Source organism: Nyctibius grandis, chromosome 4 (genome assembly GCF_013368605.1).
Source record: "Nyctibius grandis isolate bNycGra1 chromosome 4, bNycGra1.pri, whole genome shotgun sequence".
In the NCBI taxonomy this organism is placed as follows: Eukaryota; Metazoa; Chordata; class Aves; order Nyctibiiformes; family Nyctibiidae; genus Nyctibius; species Nyctibius grandis.
This window is the reverse complement of record NC_090661.1, coordinates 73,497,017-73,521,018: the sequence shown is the minus strand read 5'-3', so window position 1 is coordinate 73,521,018 and position 24,002 is coordinate 73,497,017. Positions and strand designations below refer to the sequence as shown.

General features: G+C 37.7%; 1 protein-coding gene across 4 annotated transcripts in view; it reads left to right on the top strand.

Annotated features, from left to right (window-relative positions):
- The window catches only part of GRID1 (glutamate ionotropic receptor delta type subunit 1), a 609,362-nt gene that overhangs the window by 505,134 nt on the left and 80,226 nt on the right, over nucleotides 1–24,002 (top strand). For all 4 annotated transcript variants that reach the window (XM_068398113.1, XM_068398110.1, XM_068398112.1 and 1 more), the window contains 2 exons: nucleotides 4,362–4,523; nucleotides 5,819–5,938. In XM_068398113.1, the coding sequence (XP_068254214.1) occupies nucleotides 4,362–4,523; nucleotides 5,819–5,938 (282 nt within the window). The remainder of the gene's footprint in view (nucleotides 1–4,361; nucleotides 4,524–5,818; nucleotides 5,939–24,002) is intronic.

Sequence of the window (24,002 nt, the reverse complement as noted above, 5' to 3'; positions counted from 1 at the left end):
GGGATGGGTTTGGCTGCCTAAAGTTAAGGGCTTGATCCTGCACTTTGCCGAACTAAATAGCCTTACTCTTATCTGACCTATTTACACTGCTGTTATTACACAACTTTTAAGTGATACTGGGGGAAGTAAATATTGATTAAGCCCTGTTAAAGTGTTCACTTTCTCCCATAAAGGATTGATGAGCCACATTTTTCTTTTCCTTTCATTACAAACATATATTTGCATGTCTCTTTAGCAAAGTTTAATTTGGACTTTTGGACAGATGTTCAGACACGGTGAAACTGTTTCTGAATCCCACATGAATGAAAAGTATCCTTGAAGTGACTTTACTGTCCATTGCACGACATAATCTCTCCCTGTATTTTATACAAGATGCGTTAGCAGAAGAATTGGTAAAAAAACCCCAAACAACTGTGGGTGTCCTCTTGCCACATGTGGATTTTGTGAGCACCCTGGAGGCTTGAACCCCAGGTACGTTTTGGAGCGAGCTTTTCCTCTGTGCTCGGACTACCTCTTTTGACTGCTGGAGTTCTCTATTTGCATAATTATTTCATTGAATTTTTGTTCAGTACTCTGTCACAGAGAGGACAATAGTGTCTAGAAGAAAGGGTCAGTACCTCCATTTTTCATTTTTTATTGCCTCTGAAACTTAATTTGCACCCATATTTATTTATGAATGAGGTATAGAGTAAAGTGATAATCTTATACTCTGTTTTGTAATTCCAATATTACCTCTTGTCCTTCTGTCTGACTCTTAGTTGTGTTCAGTTTTCTTTATCAAGTGTCTCCTGCTAGACTTTCCCTGGACAGTTAGTGTTAGCTGTGCCAAATTCTTGAGACGTTTAGTGAGCAAAGCCAATGCCTGCAGCTAACAAGCGTGAGCATTACAGGGTAATCCAGGCCTTGTATTCTTAACATGTTTCTATAAAGCATACTGAGTAAGAAAACACTCATAATTATGATAAATACTCATAGTAAATAGCTGAAGGACAGTGAGCATTCAGAGAATAGAAACTGTACGTAGGGAAAAGTGGTGTGAGATGTGTAACTCAGTAAAAAAGTAAAAAAATTAGAAAGGAAAGAAAAGCTGCTTATCAATAAAAAAATTACTCTGAGAGTGCAGTCTTCCAAAGAAATATTTGGAAGCTCCATTGTTTGAGATACTTAAAACTAGAATGGGCAAAGTACTAAATAATACACTAGGTAGACTCCTTACTGTCGGAAGGCTTGAATAAATATACAATTGAGGTCTGTTTTTCTGTGGTTTTAGGAAAATTTTATTCAGGCTTTCATTTGCCTCAGTGATAAGAAATAGCCTGTTGGAAGTTTGAAGCTGACGTTTGACTCTTTAATGAACGTTTGTTTTTTGACTCTGGTTTTCTCATGAATGCCAGGCTGCTGGCTGTGATTTTGTTCTCTGTGAGCAGCGAAGCATGTATTTAAAACATAGGCATTCATGCAAAGTCTCACAATGTGCTCTGCAAACTAATTTAAGAAAATGAAATAGGCCAGATTTTCAGTCTCTCTACCCTAACAACATCCTTGTAAGCACGCCATTATACCATAAGTAAACCACCAATCTTCACTACTCCTAGTAAGATGCATCCTGTCCATTAGCGACCTAACTGCGTAACTGTGTTTGGCAGTACTTGAACTTTGAAAGTTGAAACACAGTTTTAGGGCACGTTGATGTGTGCATACCCAAGCACAATGATATCACTTCCCAGGCAGCAAGCGTTTCTGCTGCTGGCAGCCTGTACTGGTCTGAGCTCCTCTTCCATCTGCTTCATCCTTGGAGCTGACTGCTGTGGCCACTCACAGGGTAATTTTGGCAGCAGCAAGGTATAGATGCCCAGCTTGGGAATGAGGTTTTGTAGCAGTGGCATCTGGGTGTCAGCTTGTCTTCCCAGCTGGTCTCTTCAGTGGTCTTGTCTGGCTAGACTTCTGGCTCTGCTGGCAACTCAGAAGTTGGGGTCAGCCTTTCTGGCTTGCTAACCTTCCCAGAAGAGCGCTTGTCTATGATTAGTGCCTCTGAAGGAGTTAAAAGCTATATGCATATATAACTTGAAAAGTAAAATCACTCTGGAAAAATCTAATGAAATTCACATAAAAACCTCTATAAAATGACATTTAATAATGTGATAGGGTGAGATTTCCATTCTCATTGAAAATTCCTGCTCTGCTCTACTAGTGTATGGTGGATTTTTTTTCTTCATTGCAAAATAAAGATTCATAGAGTCTGGAATACTTTTCAGAAGATATACCAGAACATGCCTAAAATTACTCATGTACAGGGCAAACTCCTTAATATATTGGTGAAACAGTCACCATAATTCTTATGGCAGATAGATCAAAAAGCATTTCAGTCACAATACCTCCAGCTTTTACAGCTCTCAGCAATGAAGTGAAAGAGGAACTGAAAATTACTGTTTCTTCCTCCAAACAGGACAGAAATGAAACACTTTGTTCTAATCTAGGAATTTTTCTAATCTAAGAATTTTTGTCATATGAAGGGCAATCCCTGCAGGCAGATATATGTCCTTCCCTTCCCTGTGCCCCCTGTGAATATATAAATAGGGGAAATAAGAAATGCCTCAGAGCTTGGAAGACCCAAAGTAGCCAAGTACATTGCCTTATTTTTTATTCTCTTTTGCTTTGCTACCAATTTTGAATGCTACCTGAAGACTAATTTTTAAATTTACTATTTTCTCATGTCTCTGACAGCACACAGAGTATAGCTGATCCCTCGGGTATCTCACAAATTCCCTTTCAGGGGTCATGTTTGTATTCAGAGGGAGTTCAATAGTTAGCTGAAAATGAAAATGTGTGTAGTTGCAGTAACAAGTGCAAATACTCTTTGTCCGCTGAACCCTTTTTCTTTTCACAGCACTGCTATTCTGGAGGTTACAGCAAACTTGTGCTGCAAATACAATCTAGTACATATGCAGAGATTTTGCTGTATTAAAAGGAATATAATAGAAAATAAAGGAAATTATTATAGCCCTGGATTTACTGTGAGATCAGAATTTCTGTGAGGCCAGAATTTCTGTGTCTTAAGTAACTTTTCTACAAGAAAATATATACATAGTAATGGATTCAGGTAGATAGTGAATATGATTTTGAGAAGAGAAGCATATTTGAGGCATTTAAGTATTTTTATTTTTCTACCTCAGAAAGGAGCAAATGATGCAACAGTAATATATGCTTAAGCTTTCACAGCTGAGTAACATTTTTATAGAAACTATGCAGCCGCATTAACTTCCGCGTGTAGCCGTTTCCTGATCTCTAGGCACCATCTTCTATGGTGAATTAGAGAAATCTGAAAGGTAAATGGCAAATCCATGGATCTCCATGGGTAAAACCTTCAGCTAGGAGAGTATCTTTTGAATAATAATCATAAAAAATAATCATAAAAAAGTTGTATCTGGCAAGTGATGCTAACTGGTGATTTGAGTTTAGTAAAGAGTAAATCAATATCCCTGAGCCTGCGCATAGATTTGAAGAAGGGTGCATGTAAACTCTGGAAACAGGTGGAGAGTATCTAATTTTTTTTTTTTTAAAATCACTTCTCTCAGCCAACTTCCAGTGATAAAGTTTTACCACTTGTAGTGGATACCACTTTATGTCAAAGATCTCATCTCGTATTGCTGGCCGTGCCTTGGGTTTGAAAAATGAAATACATAGTTGAGCATTACTAGTGTGGTGTTCTTACTAGCACCTTTGTCGTCAATTATTGTTCTTGTTATCTCTCATGTAAATTGAAGAATAAGGAGGCTAAAATCAATAGCTTCAGAGAAAGTAGAATAGTAACCAGTCTCCTGTATATTTGGTGGAGAGGGATGATCAGACCAAAATAATACTGTCATTTCTCCTCCCTCTGTTCTAAACAGTTGCATTAGTATTAGATATTGCTGTGCCAGAAATTACCAAGGAGATTGCTCAAAAGAACAAAAGGAACAAGAACTTAATTCCATTCTATCTTTTTCGCCTTGCTGAAAGGACTGACAAAGTAGCAATCCTTGTCTTTCATTGATAGATAGCTGTACTCCATCCATAGCCCGAGTGTATATTTGAACTATGATCTCTTACGTCTTTACTGCAATGCAGTGCTGTAGCTAATGCACAGGCAATTTCAGTGTGCCAGAGTCCCTTGGCCAGAAGGGCCTGGGTGCCAAGCAGGAAAGAAGGTGACAGTGATATTTGTCTGAATTGCCTTGACTGTTGAACATGTCAAACATACCCAGCTTTTAGTTTTTACTTATGTCTTCTTTTGTTTTATTTTGTTTGTTTGCTGGTTTTTACAGTTTCTTCAAAAGGATGCTCAAATAAACAAAGAGGCTCATTCTTATTATTGTTTTCAGGTTTCCAACCTGTACCTGTATGACAGTGTGCTCATGCTGGCCAATGCTTTCCACAGAAAACTGGAGGACAGGAAATGGCACAGCATGGCAAGTCTGAACTGCATGAGGAAATCCACCAAACCTTGGAATGGAGGACGATCCATGCTAGAGACTATTAAGAAGGTGAGAACAGACAAACCACAATTGTGTGAGCAATTGAAAGAGTTGTTTCATTTCCATTTGAGATTAGCTTTTGAAGAGATTTTTGACCTCTATTCAACTTTTCTTTGATTTATTACAAGGAAGTGATTTACAACTACTAGGAATGATCTACAGCTATTAAACAAGCGAATGACTTATTACAAACAAATTGCGCACACTGCAGTGCTGCTCCAGAGGTGCGTGTTCTACTTCTGTTGTTCTCATAGCTACCTTCTGTGGAGGTAGTGTGATTAGGAATAGTTATACAAACTCATGTGCGCGTGCATCATAATAATTTCCCCAAGAGAAGAACTTAAGGAGCTCAAGGGGCCAACCAACAATAAGGTTTAAAACATATTCCATTCGCTGCAACTCAACTAGCTTTGTGAGTTAGCTGAGCATTAGTAAGTATCTATTTGTGTACTGCAGCCCAGAGAAAAAGGGATCTGATTTAGCTAAGTTGTCACTAACAGTTACGCTGTTTCCCAGCATGTTGAATTACTCAAATATGGACAGTACTGTGGCTTTGCAGATACATGGTAACTTCTTGTATGAAAGTTATTTGATCACAAATGCTAGTGGAAAAATACTCATTTTTCACTATACTAACTTTAGCAATTATTCAGAGAAAAAACCCTGTTCGCATATATATATAGATGAAATGGTTTTCCTCTAGTAAAATTTTGCAGTTTGATCAAGTGTTATATTATGCTCTGACCAGTCCTAATGACGCCATCCTTTGTTGTAAAATTAACTCAAACTTTAGTGTCATTTCAAGCTTCTTTGCTACAAACCCAAAATCAAACACCATGATACTTTTACAGAGAGGCTTTAATAATACTTAAAGTTTTATCTTTTCTTCATGCCTCTCTTGGGAGCACAGCAAGCATACTTTTTCTTTTGGACGTGGAGTTCATGCCTTTGAATTCAACTCCAGAACTGAACCTGCTCCCCTCAGCTGCACTTGAAAGGGGTATTGTCTCACGGTCTGCCAAGATCCTTCTCCTTTTCTTTGGGGTCTGTCTGTGAATGATGAAGATCTGATGGCTTTTTTCCACAATATACAGTGGATATTTTAGTGCTAAAGTAATTTTCTCAAAAAAAAAAAAAAAAAAAAGGTCTTTTGTCTGACGCTTTGTTTGAGCTGTTGAAGAACATGTAATTGCCACATTTAAGTTCACTGTAAACATTTTCAAAGCAGATTTGGCATACCTTTAAGGAAAAGGAGTGTTTATAAAGGCAAATTTGTTCTATTCTAAAATTTCTTATTTCCTTAGGGCCATATAACTGGGCTTACTGGTGTTATGGAGTTCAGAGAAGATGGCGCCAATCCCTATGTTCAATTTGAAATACTGGGCACTAGCTACAGTGAAACATTTGGCAAAGATGTGCGGAGGGTAAGGGCATGCTGCTTCTTTCTCTCTTTCGTTTTCCTCTAAATAACGCACATTCCACTTCACAGGAGAAAAGGTTATTCTTTAAGAATGTCTTAGTGCTACACTGCAGAAGAAATTTACTATAAGAGAAATATTTTCTAATATCTTACATGCTTAAATCTTGAAAGCTAATTTTATATTGGTAGGCAGGAGTTCTGCAAGTTGTTTCCCCATGTGCAGTAATGATGCAGTGTCATAACAATACTGTGAACATAATAGTGAAGACTGCACAATTCTGCTCATGTATTTTATTGTTAATTAAGATATAATGGATATAACTGGCACTCCTCTTACTAAGGAAGCTAACTGAAAATATAAATTACCTAAACACAAAAAGATGTTTCAAAGTATAGCTACAGCAAGAATTTGAGAGAAATAAATAAAAAAACCTCTAGAGAAGATAATTTCCAAAATGGATGATGCTATATTGTGTAAAGGATGACCTATCAATGGTAGCTGGTGGAACAAGGACTGATGGGGATTAGAAGGCAGTTAGACTGGTTCCAAGGGGTTACTAACATAAATTGTCATGGGCTGAGGAGGCTACCTTGAACATGTTCATGCAGAGACGATGCTTCAAAAATACCTGAAACTCTCAATCGAACAGTGAGGTTCTGATTGGAACCCAAGCTACAAAATGTCCCTAAACTGGTCGACTGGTTGAAATACAGACGTTACCACTATATGGTCAATGGGTCCTACATTAAGCAGAGCTGAACAAAGAGGATTCTATGAAGAACTAAGATTTATGACATTTTCTGTTTTCATTTGACCATTGGTTTCTGTGTTTTGTTTTGATTCACCTGAATTACATGAGTCTAAATGGAAAAACAAGCAAAGAACTTGTGTTTACGTTATCATCTGAAACAGCTAAATGTAAGATCCTTTCAGAGTCTAATTTGGCAAGAGGATTCTGGACATGGAGCCAAAGGCTTGCAATATCTATTAGAACTTCAACAGAAGGAAGAGAAGTATTTGAAATGCATAAAACTCCGGAAAATATAATTGAAAAATTTCTGTTGCCAAAAAATATCTCTGAAGACTTCAGATTGGCTAGGCACCCTTCTGTATTGTAATGATCAGAAAAGGTTATTTCTCAGTCCACTTTCATGTCTAGAAGATTTCTACTGCAAATGAGGAGGTCTAAGTTTCCAACACTCCCTGAATAATGAAAAATTATCTTCATTTTGGGAACAGCATTGCCTATTTAAGTTGGCTCAGGAGATCTAGGAAGCAATTCCTGTTCATAAACAGAAGTATGCCCCTCACTTTATGCACAAGTATGCAAAACAGAAGTATTCAGTGCCATGTGAGATGCTGTGGACTATCCTACTGTGTTTCCAGCTGCCACTACACAAAAGCATGAGTGTTCTGTCAGTGCTGTGTTATCCCTAGCAGATATCTTGGATGCCATGGGGTGCTTGAGTTTGGTTCCATTTTGTTACAGATTTCTCAAGTGACTTTGAGTAAGTCACGTAATGGCTTTATACTTCGATTTACCTTTCAGTAAAATTGGCATGATTACCACTCAGAACAGGTTTGAGGCCTTAAAGAGAAATTATGATGTGTGAGTATACGTTATTACTTTTTTTCTAATATACATTTCAAATATGGTAACACATATACAAAAGCTGTCACTGCAGTATGTGTAGCACACTGACCAAATTGAGATATAATCCAGATGTGTGAAGTGGAGGTACCTAAAATACCACTCAAAAGGGACCACAAGGCAAAGAAATAGGTAAAATGACTAAATGGGAAAATGACTAAAATGGCTGAAGTGGCATACTACTGATCACTTTTGATCCCTAATTTGCTACTTTGGAATTAGGTGGTTAATATAGGAAGGCTTAACTCTTTAGATGTTAAATGCAGAACATTATACAGCTCCCAAAATGAAAGGGAATGTAATTCTAAATGGGTAAAAAGCTACTGGCTGTGGAATACTACTCTGAGCTAAAATGAAGTTCTGAAAATGATTCTTTTGGATATTATTCCTAATATAGAGAGAGAGTAAAAACTCAGCAATATGCAAGAGAAGTCTATAGAAAAACTTGGAAGAGATATTTCTTAGAGCAAAACTACCACAAAACTACTGGTATTCAATTATTTAGTCTGACTTTTTATTATTGCAGCAAAAATATGTTACAGCTCAAAACTACTTTTAAAAAGCTCAGAAAGTAATGCTTGTCTCGTTGACTCTGGAGTGAGAGATCAATTCTGATTTATTGTCAGTTGTTTCCATATCAGCCTTTCCTCAGATTTAGCTGTGGAGGAAGACATTTTTGGTGAAAAACAGGGGGTTCTTTCTGCATGGTTTTCTCTTCCTCTGTATGGAGAGCATCCGTATCTATTCATCCCTGCCCTGACCCTACAAAAAGCCTTTGTACTTAGGATCTGTGACAGGGTAGGGCAAAAGAATATAACATTGAGTGTGAGCCTTAGAGGGAGTCCAGTCAAAAGCTAGTGGACCTTTAATACTTAATGTCCCTTAGAAAGATTCTCAGGGATCATTTCCACCAGAAAGACTCCTAGGAGGATGTCCAAGATAATAACCCAAATCTGCCAGGAATTTTCAGGGCCTTTCTGTAGAGGCATCTTGACTCTTCCCAGTTGCCCTGAGATCTGATCTTTCTGCAGACAATTGTTCCTTCCACTAGCTGTGATAGAGTTATGAGTGCAAGTAAATACATGTATTTGGTCACTTAGTATACCGTCTCCTTTATTGCACAAGTCTAACACTATATTTTTGTGGTAAAGGCTGATAGTGGCTTTTGTGTGTTTATGGTTTTTTTTCCTTTGTTTGGGCATACTTTAGTGAAAGGGAAACTTCAGATAATGCTCTAATTTCTTTGGTTTAAACATAAAAGAACAGGGTATGTCCCTTAAGGCATATCACCTTGCTTTACAAAAGGCTCAGGTGATTGTCTTTTATTCACTGTGTGCACGTGCAGGTTGAGAAAGCATGGTATATTCATGCTTAAAAAAAGATATCAGTGTGGTGACTTATCAGGGCTTTTGAAAATGGCAGTATAAGATTGTCAGAGAAACTGAAAAGGCTTAAATGTCTAGTGCTTGACGATTGTCAGTATGATTTATGTTCCTAATGTCTGTAAACACCTTTAAAAATAGCAGCCTGAGTATCTGTGTATTTAAAACAAAAAGAACTGGATATAAAGAGATAAGGGAACTGTAACAAATATAGAACATAACAGAATCAACCGAAAAGAAAAAAACTGAGAAACTTTAATAGCTGATGCCACACTAATGTTTTAAATTGAACAAAATTTGAGTGAAGGAAAGAATGAAAGAAACACAGAGGAAGTATAACTTGGAAAACCAAGAAAAAGGTGTATAAAGTGTTCGTGTGAAGTGTATGGAGTAGAATGAATGAGACTAATAGCCTATTACGTTAAAAACCCTTTGAGACTTTTGGGATTTGCATTTGTAGTGGATAAACACCCCTTTCTTCTCATTTCATCTCTTATGTCCACCTCCCATGCTAAGGGTGTATGCATCAAGTTCAGCACCAGCCTTAATTGCTGGAATTGCTGGGTTACTCACCATTGTATGGTCTTCCTCTGAACTTAGAGTTACCAACATGCTTCTTTTTTTTTCTCTTTTAAATTCAGTCCTTTTTTAATTTATTTTTTTACTTATATGGATGTGTAAAGCCTCTCTTGTATGTTGACATTTTTATGTCTTCTGCCTTAAGCGTCCTGAGCCTTTGGTTCATTCCCAGCACTGTCGGTGGCTGGGGGTGATCGTTACATCATTTTGCATCATTGGCTCACTGCCCCATCTGTAGCATGGAGTTGAGGGTACTTGCCTACTTTGTACAAAGTTTTGAAGTCTGATAGAAAAAAAGGACTCTGGCAAAAACATTTAGCTGTTAACATTAAGAAACTGAATGAATGACAGAGCACTGGAACAGGTTGCCCAGAGATGTTGTGGAGTGTCCTTCTCTGGAGATATTCAAAACCTGCCAGGACGCAACTCTGTGCAACCTGCTCTGGGTGAACCTGCTTTAGCAGGGTGGTTGGACTTAGATGATCTCCAGATGTCCCTTCCAATCCCAGCCATTCTGTGATTCTGTGATTAAAAACTGTATATTCCTAATTGAATGAGAGACCATCCCTTCAGAGCTTGTTTGGAATTGTCAATGGAGAACTATGTCCCACTTCCACAGTACAAGGGACATGAAGTGGGAAAGGAGGTCAAGACTACATTAATTCCTTCCATAGTGACTATCTACATTATTAGGTTTTATTAATGAAGGCCTTGCTTTAACTTTCAGAACATCTGTGCTGGTTCATATTTCTTATGTTTCTGCACTTCGGTGGATTCTGGACAATATAATAGTTTAATGATCCAGCTGTGAGAGCAAAAATAAGGGAGTCAGGAGTCCAGGCTGGTATTCCTAGCAACTCACTAACTCACAGTGAGCTCTTGAGGTGTAAACCTATTTGTTCTCATTTGACTGTGTATGCAGAGAATACCATAACAACTAACTGCCCTTGTAGGGATGTGATTAGGCTTCATTAGATAACGTCTGCAAGGAGCTTTATGATTATCTTCCTCCTTGGCAGGAAGATATTCTGTAAGTGTGAAATGATGTTGTTTAGTTTATTTTATGACAGGGATCATAATTTTTTATAAAGCAATCTGTAATTCTTTTCCAGGCTGGCTGTAACGAAGGCAGAATTGATGGTTTACACACATGCTGTATTTCATAAGAAGCATTCTGTTCAAAATGATGTTTATCATTGGTTATTCATTTCTGTCAGTTGGTATGTTTTCATTTTTTTAAATTAGATTTTCTTGAAATATCTTCTGCTTCATAAGCAGTCATACTTGTTTCCTTCAGCATTTCTGAGGCAGATTGCAGAAGTCACTGTAAGTCGTTTTGTGATGTTTCACAGTTGTTGAAACCCCATTTTTGAAGTCTGATACAGTGCTTGAATTGGGATTGTTACTTTTAAACAGAATCTCATCATTATCACGATGAAAAATCCTATACTACTTATTCATTGCAGGAACTAACTGTATTTTTAGGGGTCTGCAGTATTAAGTGCTTTCATCTGCAAGAATATTGCCAAGTCACATCATATGCCACTACAAGATATATACTGAAGAGAATTATCTTAGGTGGTTACTACTGTAATCGAATCTCTTTTACTTATACGGAAAAAATACATAACTAAATTGCCTGAGTTTAGCTGTAAAACAGATGCCTGCCTCCTGTTTGAGCACTTCATAACCATGCACTTGAGTATGGTAATTTGGTTTAATCTGTGTTGCCAAGGTAAATCTGACAATCTGTGTTGCTAATCTTTCAGCTGAAGTCTTGGCTACTTGTGATCAGTAAGATCCCCTGTTACTTTGCAAAGGGAAGGGCTAATAGTCCTTTCGTTCTGGGTAAAATACAATTTCCCAATATTTACATTTGGTTTAACTTTCTCTTTCTGCTTGAGTTGAGTGAGTGTCATGGTAGAATAATTTGGAAAAAGAGTGTTGCGATTCACCCTGTAAATACATTGTGTCAAACTGAAGAAAAATCTGGAGTATTTTACTCAAAATAGTAAACCTCCTTCACTTTTTAGTTGTAATTTTCTGTACAAGATGGATGTGAGGAGTAAAAATAAATGCATTCCTTGCAAATTCCATAAATTGAATTATTTATGGTGAAAAATAGAAGTGAACATATAGGAAATTACTATGATCAATTTTTAAACTATAGAAGAATACTGGAGAAGAAACATGATGAACCTGAGTGTTTTTTCTGAAATGAAGTGGGGTCTCTGTTTGCCCAAGTTCTGCAAATTGGGTTTTTTTGTAATTGAAATATTTTATGTTCCACATGATTTAATTGTAAAATTATAGCTGAATTATTACGCTCACTAACTGAAAAGTAGGTAAGCAAGTTTAGAAATGCATTTTTTTTGTTGCAAATATGTGATACCTAGTTCTTTTTTATTTTATATTTTTGGAAAACATTGCCAATGGGACCCATGCTTTTGCATAAACTGTTACTTGTATTTGCAAACACAAAATGCTGTATGTATTTGCAAATTATACCAGTGTCAACCCTGAGTAAAAGGGATGTCTTGCAAATTTCTGTTGGAATTCCTCCAAGCATGAGATCATGCTGGTCTTCTCCTTTGGAAGACTGTTCGGCTGTTTATACGACATTTTCACAGCATGAAGCTTGAGTCTAGATTTTAAAAAGCAGCCATATCTGAGTTACGAGCAGGGCCAGGACACCTACTGCAATTAGGACGCTGCTGAAGTTTCCACAGCCCACATGCACCCCTGCCTGTATGTTTAGAAATTCTGTTTAATTCATAAGTCACATATTATGTCATATTTATCAGATTATAATGAATCTTGGGTATAACATTCTCCTTTTTTAACACGCATGCAATGTTGCTTAAAATTGGGATGTTAAGAGCATTAAAATCAGCCTTCTAAAAAGTTACATCTTATAATTACGGAGTTTGCATCAGAGCTCCTATAATTTATTGATGGATCCTAGGATGGATTCTGTAGCTCAGCTCATGAAGAATTCTGTGCTTAAGTGTGCACATTATGAAGAAAAATGTATTTCCATAGGCAAACAGGTCAAGATTTTCTGAGCTTAACACCAAAGAAAATAGAAAGTATTTGAAAAAAAAGGTTCACAAATTCTTTTTACCTTTTTGGAAATCCAAAGACAGAGGTTATTTGCTATTCTCTTTTGCACAGCATCAATCTCGAACAAAGGCAATAAGCCCATTACTCCAGAAAAGAGGGACAGTCTTTCTTTTTTTATTTCCTGCCCTAAGAAATATCTTTGAATCATGATTGTTGTTTAAAAATCACACCAAAACCAGAAGAATTTTCTGTTGAGTGTCAGACTAGCATTTTTAGCGTAATGTCTATTTAGCAAAATCACTTTGAAAGCTATTAATGATAATGCCAAAATACAAGCTCCATTATTTTAACTAACAAATCAAATAGACGCCATCTTGGCTTTCCTAAGTACATAAACTAAGGAGATCTAACATCTCTTCATTTGTAGCATGATTTCAGTGTCAAGGGCAGTTGCAAAGACTGTATGTTGAGGGAGACCACGCACAGTTTCCTTTCTGTAGTGTTTGAAATGCATTTAATTCGTCTAATTCTTGTTGTCTTATATCATTTGGTAAACTGGAAATACATGTATGTGCCAAGCATAGTTTATGAAGTAATTTATTTCAGCAGTAATTTTAAAATCCAGGATGACTGCTGTCTTCATCTGTATATTCCTCTGATATATTCAGTGTCAAAAGGTGGATGTTTAAATACAGGTAGTTAAGCTATTTGGTCATGCTACATCATAGTTTTGTTATGAAAAATGACAAAATTTTATTCTTTCTGTTTAGTCTTATTAAAATAAACAACAGAAATAGAAGCTATTTAAAATTCCCCTTCTATTTTTGCTTTTATTTCTGCCATTTCATGCCAGACTATATTACTGTAAACCAGTAAACGCTTTCACAAGCAGATTTTCAAAAGACAAGTTTAATGGCAAGATATCTTAGTGGCTGGCCCAAATGTGGGACATGAGGAATTTCTGTGTCACAAAGTGCCACAAACTATCTGACTTGCTTTGGCTTGGTTCCTTAATTTTATTATACTTAGAAAAAAGAATAACCTTAATTCCTCAGCTTACTCTTTTGGAAAGACACATGTGAAAGGGCATCAGAGTTCTGATTAAATCTTTTTGTCTGAATTGGCTAATTCACTGCAATAACAGTACTTGGCAGAGAGTGCCTGCTAGTGTTCTGGTTCCTGGTAGAACTGCCTTTAAGTTGAGGACTTGCTGTTTTCAGACCACACAGAAAACACTCAGTTTTACCTTAAAATAGGTACAATCTGTAATCAATGTCAGCTTGTGTCAAGGAAAGAATTCTAAAATACACCTGGTCCAGTACCACAATATCTCTTGCTATATGAGTGAATGAATTTATACACTTGGGTAAAATACACAGAAGTCACAAAATAAAACTTGTTTTCCATTTTGAGACATCCTTCTTTTACAGGAATGGAGACAGTATCAGGAATAGATAATAACTCTCAAAATGGAATGTACTTTCTGAGCATGACATATGTGACAGGCTACCAGATTATAGTCTGTATTTTTCATATGTTAATGAGTGTGGTGTACCAATGTATAAATAGAGCTCCCCTACAGTATGATCGCTAACAGGACACATTTTTGAGTTGTATGTTGGCAACGAAATATATTTCTTTAAGCAATTGTTGGTTTGCACCACCACAGCAATATATAGTAATATATACATATATTTTAAGTGTTTTCCAGCATAAAAGAGGTACATGAGCAGAACTCAATAATAATTAAAAATATTGATACTATTTAAAAAGTCAATTGTCCATATGTTGCCATAGGCTGGAATAGCTATTCAATGTAACAACACATTTGAATTCCACTTGGACCCAAGGGGAAAAAAAAAACAACAACCCAAACCCTTTGAATACTGAAGCTCGCCAAAATCGCTTTTGATGGAGATTATTGGGAACGATTTATAGAGGTTGAATCTGTCAAATGAATCACCCTGTTTGCCCTAGGAAGCCATGCCCTAGCTATTTTAAGTGTAAAATAAATTGCCACTAGACTGAATTATAAAATGGGATAGAGGTGATTTCTTAGGTGTCTGGATTCCAGGTCATGCAGAGCTTAAAAAAAATGTTAGCGACCTGAAATGACACCTGGATCTGAAATGGTGAGTAGAGTATCACAAAGAGGAGGTGTACTTTGCTGACTGTGACCACACATGCAGCTTTTACTTCATGAAGAAAGGGCAAGCTCAGAAAGCATCCTGTTAGTATAGTGTAGAACAAACGTAAGTGTCACGTAGAAGAGCTGAAGCCTGGTATCTTAAGTGGTCAAACCACCTTTGCAGTCAAAATTTTCTTATGAGCAATTATATATCTGTCCTGAAATTAAATTGCAAGTTGTAAAAGTATCTGATTGCATGCTTTAAGCCCATTGGGTTTTTATAGATAGAATTGTACAGAGCATAAAGCATGCAGGATGCCAGTAAGAGTATTCTGCCTATGAATTTAAGATGCCATGAAGAACTCAGTGTGTAACTCTCTGTATTCATTATCAACTTTCGTACTGTGCTTTGAGATCATTGGATGAAGGATGCTACCTATAATAATGCAATTCTTCGAATGAATGACGTAAATCTCTTTGAAACCAAGTACTTCTTTAATATAGTAAAAGAGTTCCAGCCTGCCTGTCCTAGTTTGGCCTAAACCAGGCCAATTTTCCTTTCAGTGATTTTTACTTTCAGCTAAGTCTCTTCTAAGTAACTGCACTTTCTGAAAGTAACTGCATGTTTTGCAGACAGTGTCTGCTTCCAGGACTGATAACGCTCAAAGTTTGTAGTTATCGCTGAGGCACCGGTAGGGATGTTATGCAGAAAGGCTCTTGCTGTACTTAGTCTTAGAGAAACCAAGGTCACTGCTAAATTCCTCACTGTTTACGAGTGAAGAGCCGAAGGGGGGTCGCACCTGCAGGGAGGAGCGGACAGGGCAGGTGACCCAAAATTGACCAACGAAGGTATTCCATCCCATACACGTCATTCTCAGTATAAAGTGGGGGGATCATGAGGGTCTCGCTCTCTTTCTGGTACAGCCAGTGCCCAAGGAGGACTCTGTCTGTTTTCCTGCTGCCCCCAATCCCAATCTGTGCATCCCTGAATCCAGCTCTCGACCGTCGCTAGGCCCAGCCTGGGCCTTCCCGGAGCCTGCCCTGCAGTGCTGGTGGTGACATGGCCGACATCGGGGGAGCTCAATCTTGGTTTTGTATATATTTGTATATATTTGATTATTCCAATATTATTATTATACTCTTTTTCATTATTATAGTTTATTAAAACTGTTTTAACTTTCCAACCCAGAAGTCTCTCTCCCTTTTCCCTTTCCCTTCGGGGGATGGGGGGAGAGGGTTAACAGAGAGCATCTGCCAGCAGTTTAGTAGCCGGCCCAGCTTTAAACCGTGACACTGCCAACATCTACTTCACTCATAACAATATATTTCCTAGGAAAATGTAAATTTTGAAGTTGCATAGAGTTTATTGATGAGCTCTGAAGAACTTGCAGGTATTGGGCTTTGTTGGAAAGGGGGTGTAAGGAAGAATGAAAAAAACAATGATCCAGGGACTCACTGTTACTGTAGAGGAGTTAAGGAGAAATATGCTGCTGCTTATTATGGACCAAAGCAGGTAGCCAGATAGAGGCTTTCTTTCAGGAAAAGAAACAGCATAAAATAGTTAAATCTGACATCAGTTATTTGCTTAAAAATTACTTGCCAAGCTCGGTTTCCCTGAATATGACAACTAACAAGAAGAAAGAGGGCTTGCTTTCTAGTAGCAGTAAATTCCTCTCAATTGGGATACCACCGAAAGGTCCCTTCCTAGTGCTTTACTCAGGACAGCACTTGTACTTGTTCCTGCTGTGTCTGAAGTTTCTGTGATATCTTGCCTGGTCCTGCTTTTTTTCCCACTGTCACAAAACTTTGGGGAGGGAAATCCTTTCTCCTACGTGTGCTGTTCTCTGGGGTGATGTGTCTGTGGTGAAAGTGGTGACTACTGGTTTGTGTTGTGTAGTTAACTAACAGACTGGTGATTCTACCAACCTGGCGAGTGAATCTTTTGGTTTCAGCAGGTTGACCACAATATCTCCCTGCATTTCTCATCGTAAAGTCTCAAATTCTTAAAATTTTATCCATTGATAAAATTTGGTTACAGTGCTATGAGAGAAGTGTGTAGGTTTTGAAATAGTGAAGATGATACTATCTAGGGATGGTGTCTGGCTGATATCAGTTCTTGTGCTTTTGTTTTGTTTTTAAGTAAGGACTGTTATTTAAATATACACAAAGTTGACAGAGTGCAAAAAATAGGCATTCTTTTACAAAGCAGGCTACAGCTTTCCAGATACAGTGCTTGGGCAGGTAGGCAGCTGAAGGTATTGCAGAATTTAGTCCCCAGAGCCTCACTAGAAAGTAGTCCTAGACAAGTACAAGAATTGGCAATTGCTTACATGGAGGAAAAAAGAAGCTAATACCCAGTAGCTGGAAGCATGGGTATTTAATACTATGAGAACATTTCAGTTTGAGTAGTTCTAGCACCATCTATAATTTTCTTAAAGCTTTAAGCGCAATTTATTCTGCCATAAGATTAATAATACAGTGAGGCATAAGTTAGTAAATGCTTTGCAAGATTGCTGTCTGAGCTGTATTGAACCTACACTGAGCTCTCTCTTGTTCTCTCTGCTCTCATTCAAGATCCCATTCAATACCAATCTTCAAGGCCGCTGTAGTGATTTACATTTCAGTAGCACCTGGAGGCTATGGTTTTGTTATACCAAGAGTTGCCCAGATAGTTAACTATATTATTATTGGGTAATAAATAAACGATGTGGTTGTGTGTTCGGAAACCTGCTATTGTAGTTTTGCCATCCTGACAGAAAAATGCTATCAAGTTTTGAGAACATTCAGTATTGGGAATTCTGCAGGATGTTTGCTAAGATAGGGATGAATAGTTTTGTGGATCAGGTGAAAGGTATGTTTTTCAGGCTAGGTATAACAAACACTGCTGCTCATGGTTCAAAGTCAAGGAGGGAGCAGCTCACTTCTGGAGGTGAATCTGAAGCTTTATCTGTTGTGTTTTGTTTTTTTTTTTTCTTTCCTCTCACCTAAGTTTTTAAATAAATCATTAGGAGTGAAGCATTTCTTGGTAGGTTTTCTGAACTCAGTGACATTACAAGGTAATTTCACTAGAAATTTTAAAGAGAAACAAGTGTTGTTACTCCATGTTTTTATTAGGGCAAGTGAGGGCAAAAGAGAGCACAAAATATTTACTTTATGAGCATGAGGGAAGTGCACTGAGATTTTTGTTATTATTTTTCATTAACTCTGATTGGTTTCTGACTGTCCAGAGGAGGACGTTCCTCAGTAGACTCACTGAAATGACATTCAGCATCTAGAGGTTTTTTTTTCATTTGAACACAAATAGGAACACAGTACCAGTGAAGCAGAAAATACAGATTTGCTGGCTGAGCTGGCTTAAAATGAAAGAGTGAATCTGAATCTAGGGTACAGCCCACAGAGTCTGCTACTCTAGTGTGGCTCTCATTTCAGGACATTTCAGTGGCTTTCTTAATTAACAAAATGTCCAGTCTCCTCTGGATCTCAAGATTACTCTTTTATGTCAGGGGCTTGCTCTATGAGTTTGCTTCTTTTCCTTTCATGCATCCCCTAGTTTCATCTCCTGCTATGTGGTCCTCACTTGGGTATCACATCCTGCACCGTCGAAGCTTCTCTCTGTCAAAGATGGTCATTTGCCTCCACGGAAGCCATGATCTCCCCTATTTCTCCAAGTAATTCAGTGTGACCCTATGTGCGATCTGGCTCTGAAGATTGGTACCTTCCTCTGTGCTGCCTAGCCACAACTTTTTAATAGAGCACAACATATAGTCATACAGTGAACTGAGAGATTAAATAGATGCCATCCATTCCACAAATCAATATGATGGAGTAGAATCCAAATTGATATTGGTTTCCTCTGTTTCTGTTTTGAATCTCAATGGAGGGTTTGGGCAAAGACAGATGAATTGTTTCAAGACTATATGTTATTTTAACTATAGTTTGATTTAACAAAAGAGTAAGGAAAAAAATGTAAAGAAATGCCTAGTGTTAAATCTCAGAAGAGAAAGGGAGAAGTTTTCATATATGTTTTCTTTATTTATGCAATATATTTCTGTATATTTTGACTATGGGTGGTATTACAAGACTTCTGTGCATTAGCAATTCTATTATGTCAGCCATGACTTACCACCTTCATAACACTTTATCCAAGATGACTCCTGTTGAATCTTTTTAATTATCCATATACCATGATCTTTCTCTATTTCTTCCATTCCCAAGATGCAGTGAAAAATAGTCATTTATTGTAGCCAGTATAGAAGAACAAATGGAAAATATGGATTGGATTGCCCTTCATTAATATATTGAGCTTTTGGTGAGAGTCAGATTTCATAAGGAAAGGAGTTCAGATTAGACTAGAGAGGCATTTTTCAGAATTAATCAAAATTTTAAGGCATTAAGTAGTTTTGGCTTTAGAATAATTATTGCAATTACATTAGTTTTTCAGTATAATTTATCATGATTTTTCAGGTTTACAAGAGAGAGCTTAGCGCAGTGCTAGTGCTCTGTTTTAACAAGCACGCTGCAGGCAAAATATCTCTGTAGCAACTTCCTTTGTGCTTCAAGGTGGTATGTTACTGAACCAGCCATGGGGGCAGGGATGCTCAGCATCCCAGCAAATCACAGTTTCCCCGTTGCTGACTTGGTGTGATCATTCAGGTGAATTTGTTGAGTATAACATAGTTCAATATTGGACAGTTGGTGAGGATATGAGAGTGATTACCTGACAGCTGAGTCATCTGTGAAAAGTCAGAGCCACCATCATGAAAACCTTTGTGTCTGCCACAGAGGGACTCTGCTTTGGAAAATAAGTAACCTTCATCTTAAGGGAAGCTTTCTATTTGGAAAGGGTCAATATTGGTGGAGAGAATAAGGTTGGACATTCCTCTCTCTGTCTCTGACATATGTGAAGCACATTAAGTTGAAGTCTTCTGGCACTGCCTTTCATAAAGCTGTAATCTTCTGCTTCATATTTGCATTAACTGCATGCTTGTGATGTCTAATTACTTTTTGCCTTGTTCAAGAAACAATGCATTGCCTGCAAATTTTTATTCTATATGTTCTTTATAGCCCATTGGCTATAAAATGTCACAGGAAGTTCACTGCATTTATATGTTGAGCTATAGCTGCCCTTATAGTATTTCATACTAATAAAACCAGGAAACAGATTTCCTTGCTTAAAATACATCAGTTGTCCTTACTATGTATTATCCTGTGGCTTCAGTTGAGGAGAACAAGTACAGCCTGTTTCTTGACCATTTACAGTGCTTCAGAGGGGATCTTCACCTGTGTGCTGCTCCTGCCGCCTGCCAGATTATCTTTTTCTGTTCTCACAGATTTTGAGCAAAATATACTTTAAGAACCTGTACTAGTTTTGCTGGTGTCTCTGTACAGGAGCATTTATGGTAGGTGTTCTGAGTATTGATACTGGGTTTTGCAGTCACCCTCTTTCCTCACCCTTTATGAAGCAAAGAAAAGGAGTCAGCTGGATCTCCTGGAAGGACAAGAGGAATTGGAACAGCAAGGATCTCTTCGGCTGCTTTCCCTCCTGTGTCTCCCAGTGCAGCCTGCCCGCATTAATAATGCTCATTGCTCCATGGTAGTTAGGCTGTACGGGTGATTAAATATCCTTTCCTGTAGCTGAATTAACTTTCTAGACGTAGGTGGTATAAAATAGGTACACCAATGTACCTACTGCCTCCCTGGTTTTAATTATTTTAGAAATCCTGTGTGTTCTGAATTCATGATAACTATGTGTATTTCCACGACCTGGAAGTTCAGGATCAGACCAGCAGCAAGACTCTGTAGAGGCAGACTTTCCTGTTGAAGTGAGGTGTTAGAATTCTGATTTTGAAACACTGCTCTAGAATCTCTTACTTCTCTAGCTCTGGCTTGCTTCAGTCAGTATTGCATGGTCCAGTCCAGAAATTATATGGATTAATGCTGCTCCAGATGAATGAGCAAAGGAAGTGATTGTTTTCTTTCATCCTTCTCCTCCACTAGAAGTGAACACACCTTAAACCCAAAGCCATCCATGTGTTTGTGTACAGCCATGATCCTGCCCACTGTGACTGCTTCAAATCCTGCAGTGTTCCCTATGCTTCCTATCACTGAAAATAAGCATTAGCAATGGATTCCAGGATAGAAATTGGGATATCTGTCAGTTTGATCTGTCTTAGTTCTAGAATTTCTTTAGGTTCTGTAGGCACCTCAAAATGCCTGATGACAAATTAAATGGGGCATAGACCCAGGCAGCAGAACAACGCTCTGTGGGGGAGTGCACCAAGAGCACAGGCAGCTAATCTGAGTAATCCCAGAAACTTGTGGATGCAATGATTAATGAGGAAGGGGACCTCCAGCTGGCCTGTAACTTAAGCAAGCTGACAAAGTCTGTTGAATTAAATACTGGCTTGATTGACAGCATGTCTACTGAAATCCGCATCAGGACTAGTTCTGTTGCCTTCCTGATGTATATTTATTCTGAAGTATGCCTTGTCTTGGGTATCTCAGATTTTTTATGTCTCAATATGCTGAATTGCAAATCTAGATGTTCTCCTTTTGTTTGTTGCTGTAAACCATTTACATAAAACTGCTGAGTCTTTAAATTGGGGGAAAGATTATAAAAAAATGCAAACTCATATACACGCATATATAGATTTCACTGTATCTTAATTTCCTCTGTGGCATATTAGAATCTGCTTTTCTTGTCAGTCACTTGAAAAAAACACAAGTCAACAAAAAGCAATTTTTCTGGAGGCATTCTGAAGGCTTTATATGGGCACATTTAAAGATGGAAAAAGCACAGCAGTAAGATTAATCATTTTACTTTGGTGCGCTGACTAATGCTGTCAAAAATACAGGTTTTGAGAAACAAAACATGTCCAGTGGAAATACAGGGATGTGAGAAAAACAGAAAGAATTTATAGATCATAATCATCAATAAACCTGATGGATGATATCAGTACTTTCTTTAGCTGAATACAAGCTAGAAATACAATTATGCTTTCCAGACTGTACATTTGCACTTACATTAATATTGCTGTGAGGAAGAGTCTTTCCTTATTTTCTCTCCACAATGTTTTGAAGACTGTTATGTGATCTCCCTTCTAGTGCCCTGGGCTAATCCCAGCTGCCTGGTCAGAGCACAGGTGGTGCTCAGCTCTCACCCTTCCTCTCAGCAGAGGATCTGAGCTCTGGCACCCATCAAGGTAACACACCTGGATGACTCCTGATCTGGTCACCACACAGGGAAAGCAGCCTTGCATCTGCTCAAAGGACAGACAGACATGCTGTAAAATACTGTAAAGGTGGTGATATCTGGGATGCTTCGGTTTCCTTTAGTATGGCAAATTGAAAGTTCCTGTATCACTGATCAGCTGATGAGCATTTAATAGATATTTTTGGGCAATGCCAAAAAATTGGTAACAGGTTTTCTGGTAACAGTTCAGAAAGGGATAGAGAGAGGGCAAATTTGGATATAAAGAAAATACAAGCTAGTTTAGTGCATGAAGAAATATTTCTTATTTAAATCAAATGTAATTTTTTTCAAAATAATAGAAGCTTTTCATAGACTAAGAGATAGTTCGCGTTCTAGGTCAGCTTTTCTCTCCGTTTTTCAGAAAGTTAAGAAATATTTTTGCTATCATCAACATTTTGATTTTCTGTTTCATTCATCAGTTCTATGTAGGGCTTTTTTTTGTATCTATATATACACCTACATTAGCTGCTTTCATGTAAAAGGTGAGGAACTCAGTCTTGAAAGCCTAACTAAATGTTACCCCCGTTTCACAGAAAATAAGTAAATTACTCGTTCCGCTGCAACTGGGAGGCAATGAGTACAACCAGTGCAAGTAAGGGTTCTGTTTGCAGAAAGGGACCACATGTAAGGTAATCTTGCTAAACATGCAAAACATATGATAGTCCTCTATCTTGTTTTTCTCTGCCTGTTGCTTCTCTTTGCAGCCGTTCTAAACGCCTTTGATTTGGCTGTGTGTCCTTACTAGGCATATATATGCCTCAGTTGAGAGATTATTAAAGGCATGTATTTTCTATTCATGAATGCATCTCTGAGTCTAATTTATAAAATCTACTTTATTAAAACTTACTCTCATTTGGCATTTCTTTTAATTATCTGAAACAGAATGCTCAAACTCTTTTTTTTCTTTTTTATTTCTTCTTTGTAAAGACTAAAATATTGATTTCTAGCTAGCTGGATTTTGTTGTCTTTCTTGCTACTGCTACTGTGTTGTCTCTGTAGAAGTACTGTCTCCCTAACGTCCTTCATAAGAAGACCTTTTCGTGTCTGCAGATCTTTATTTTTCCTTTAGAGGGAATGAGGCTGTCTTGGAAATGGGTTTTGAATGGATTTTTAAATTCTCTGATGGTCAAAGAAAATCAGTTAATTTGCAATGAAAAGCAGAATATCTAATCATAAGCGATTTATACATAGGTTTTTCAAAACTATGATGTTCTGTTGGTTACAGCACATGCAATAGGACTCCACAATACTACTTACAGCCAGTCACAACAACTTTTCTGAAAGGATACATGTTGAAGGTTGTTAGCACAGATATCCTGAACAGAGGTAGAATAGCCTTACCTGGCCAGTAAAGTTATTGCCTGCGTACAGTATTGTGATGCTGCATAAGCAGTAGCATCAAAGTTAGCAAGGTGGAGTGTTCTTCAAGGTTCAAACACAATTACGCAGTCTGTGACCCAGCCGTGGGTAGCTATTGCTGTCTTACCTAGTGAGGATGCTGCCAGTGATTGACTGACTGATGGCTGCAGAAAAGCAATGAACAGTTAAGTCAAATTGTTCAAACAGAATTCATTAATAATACAAAGAGGTTAATTTTCTGAACCAGCCTTGTATATAGAGTGAATGTGAATTTGCTTCCTGAAGACCAAGATGGAGAACAAAGTGCATAGTCACACTGATCTCAGGTGTGCTTCAGGACCCAAACCACTCCAACTGCCTCCAAATGGCAATAGCTGTTTGGCGTCACTGCACTCTGTATTAATTTATCCCTTAAAAAAAAAAATCTTATTCTTTTGTAGTAATGTGCTTAAAAAAAAAAATCCAGTTCTTTTCAATTGCAGATCTGATCTGCCTGAACATCTCCCAGCTAGATAGTTTCTACCTCTCCTAATATGTGTTTGGAAGATAGTGCCTCATATATTTTAACTTATTTAATTTAAACTATTAATTAACTATAGGGGACCAGGACACAAGTGCATAGAAACTGTTTTATTTATCAAAATGCTTCTAAC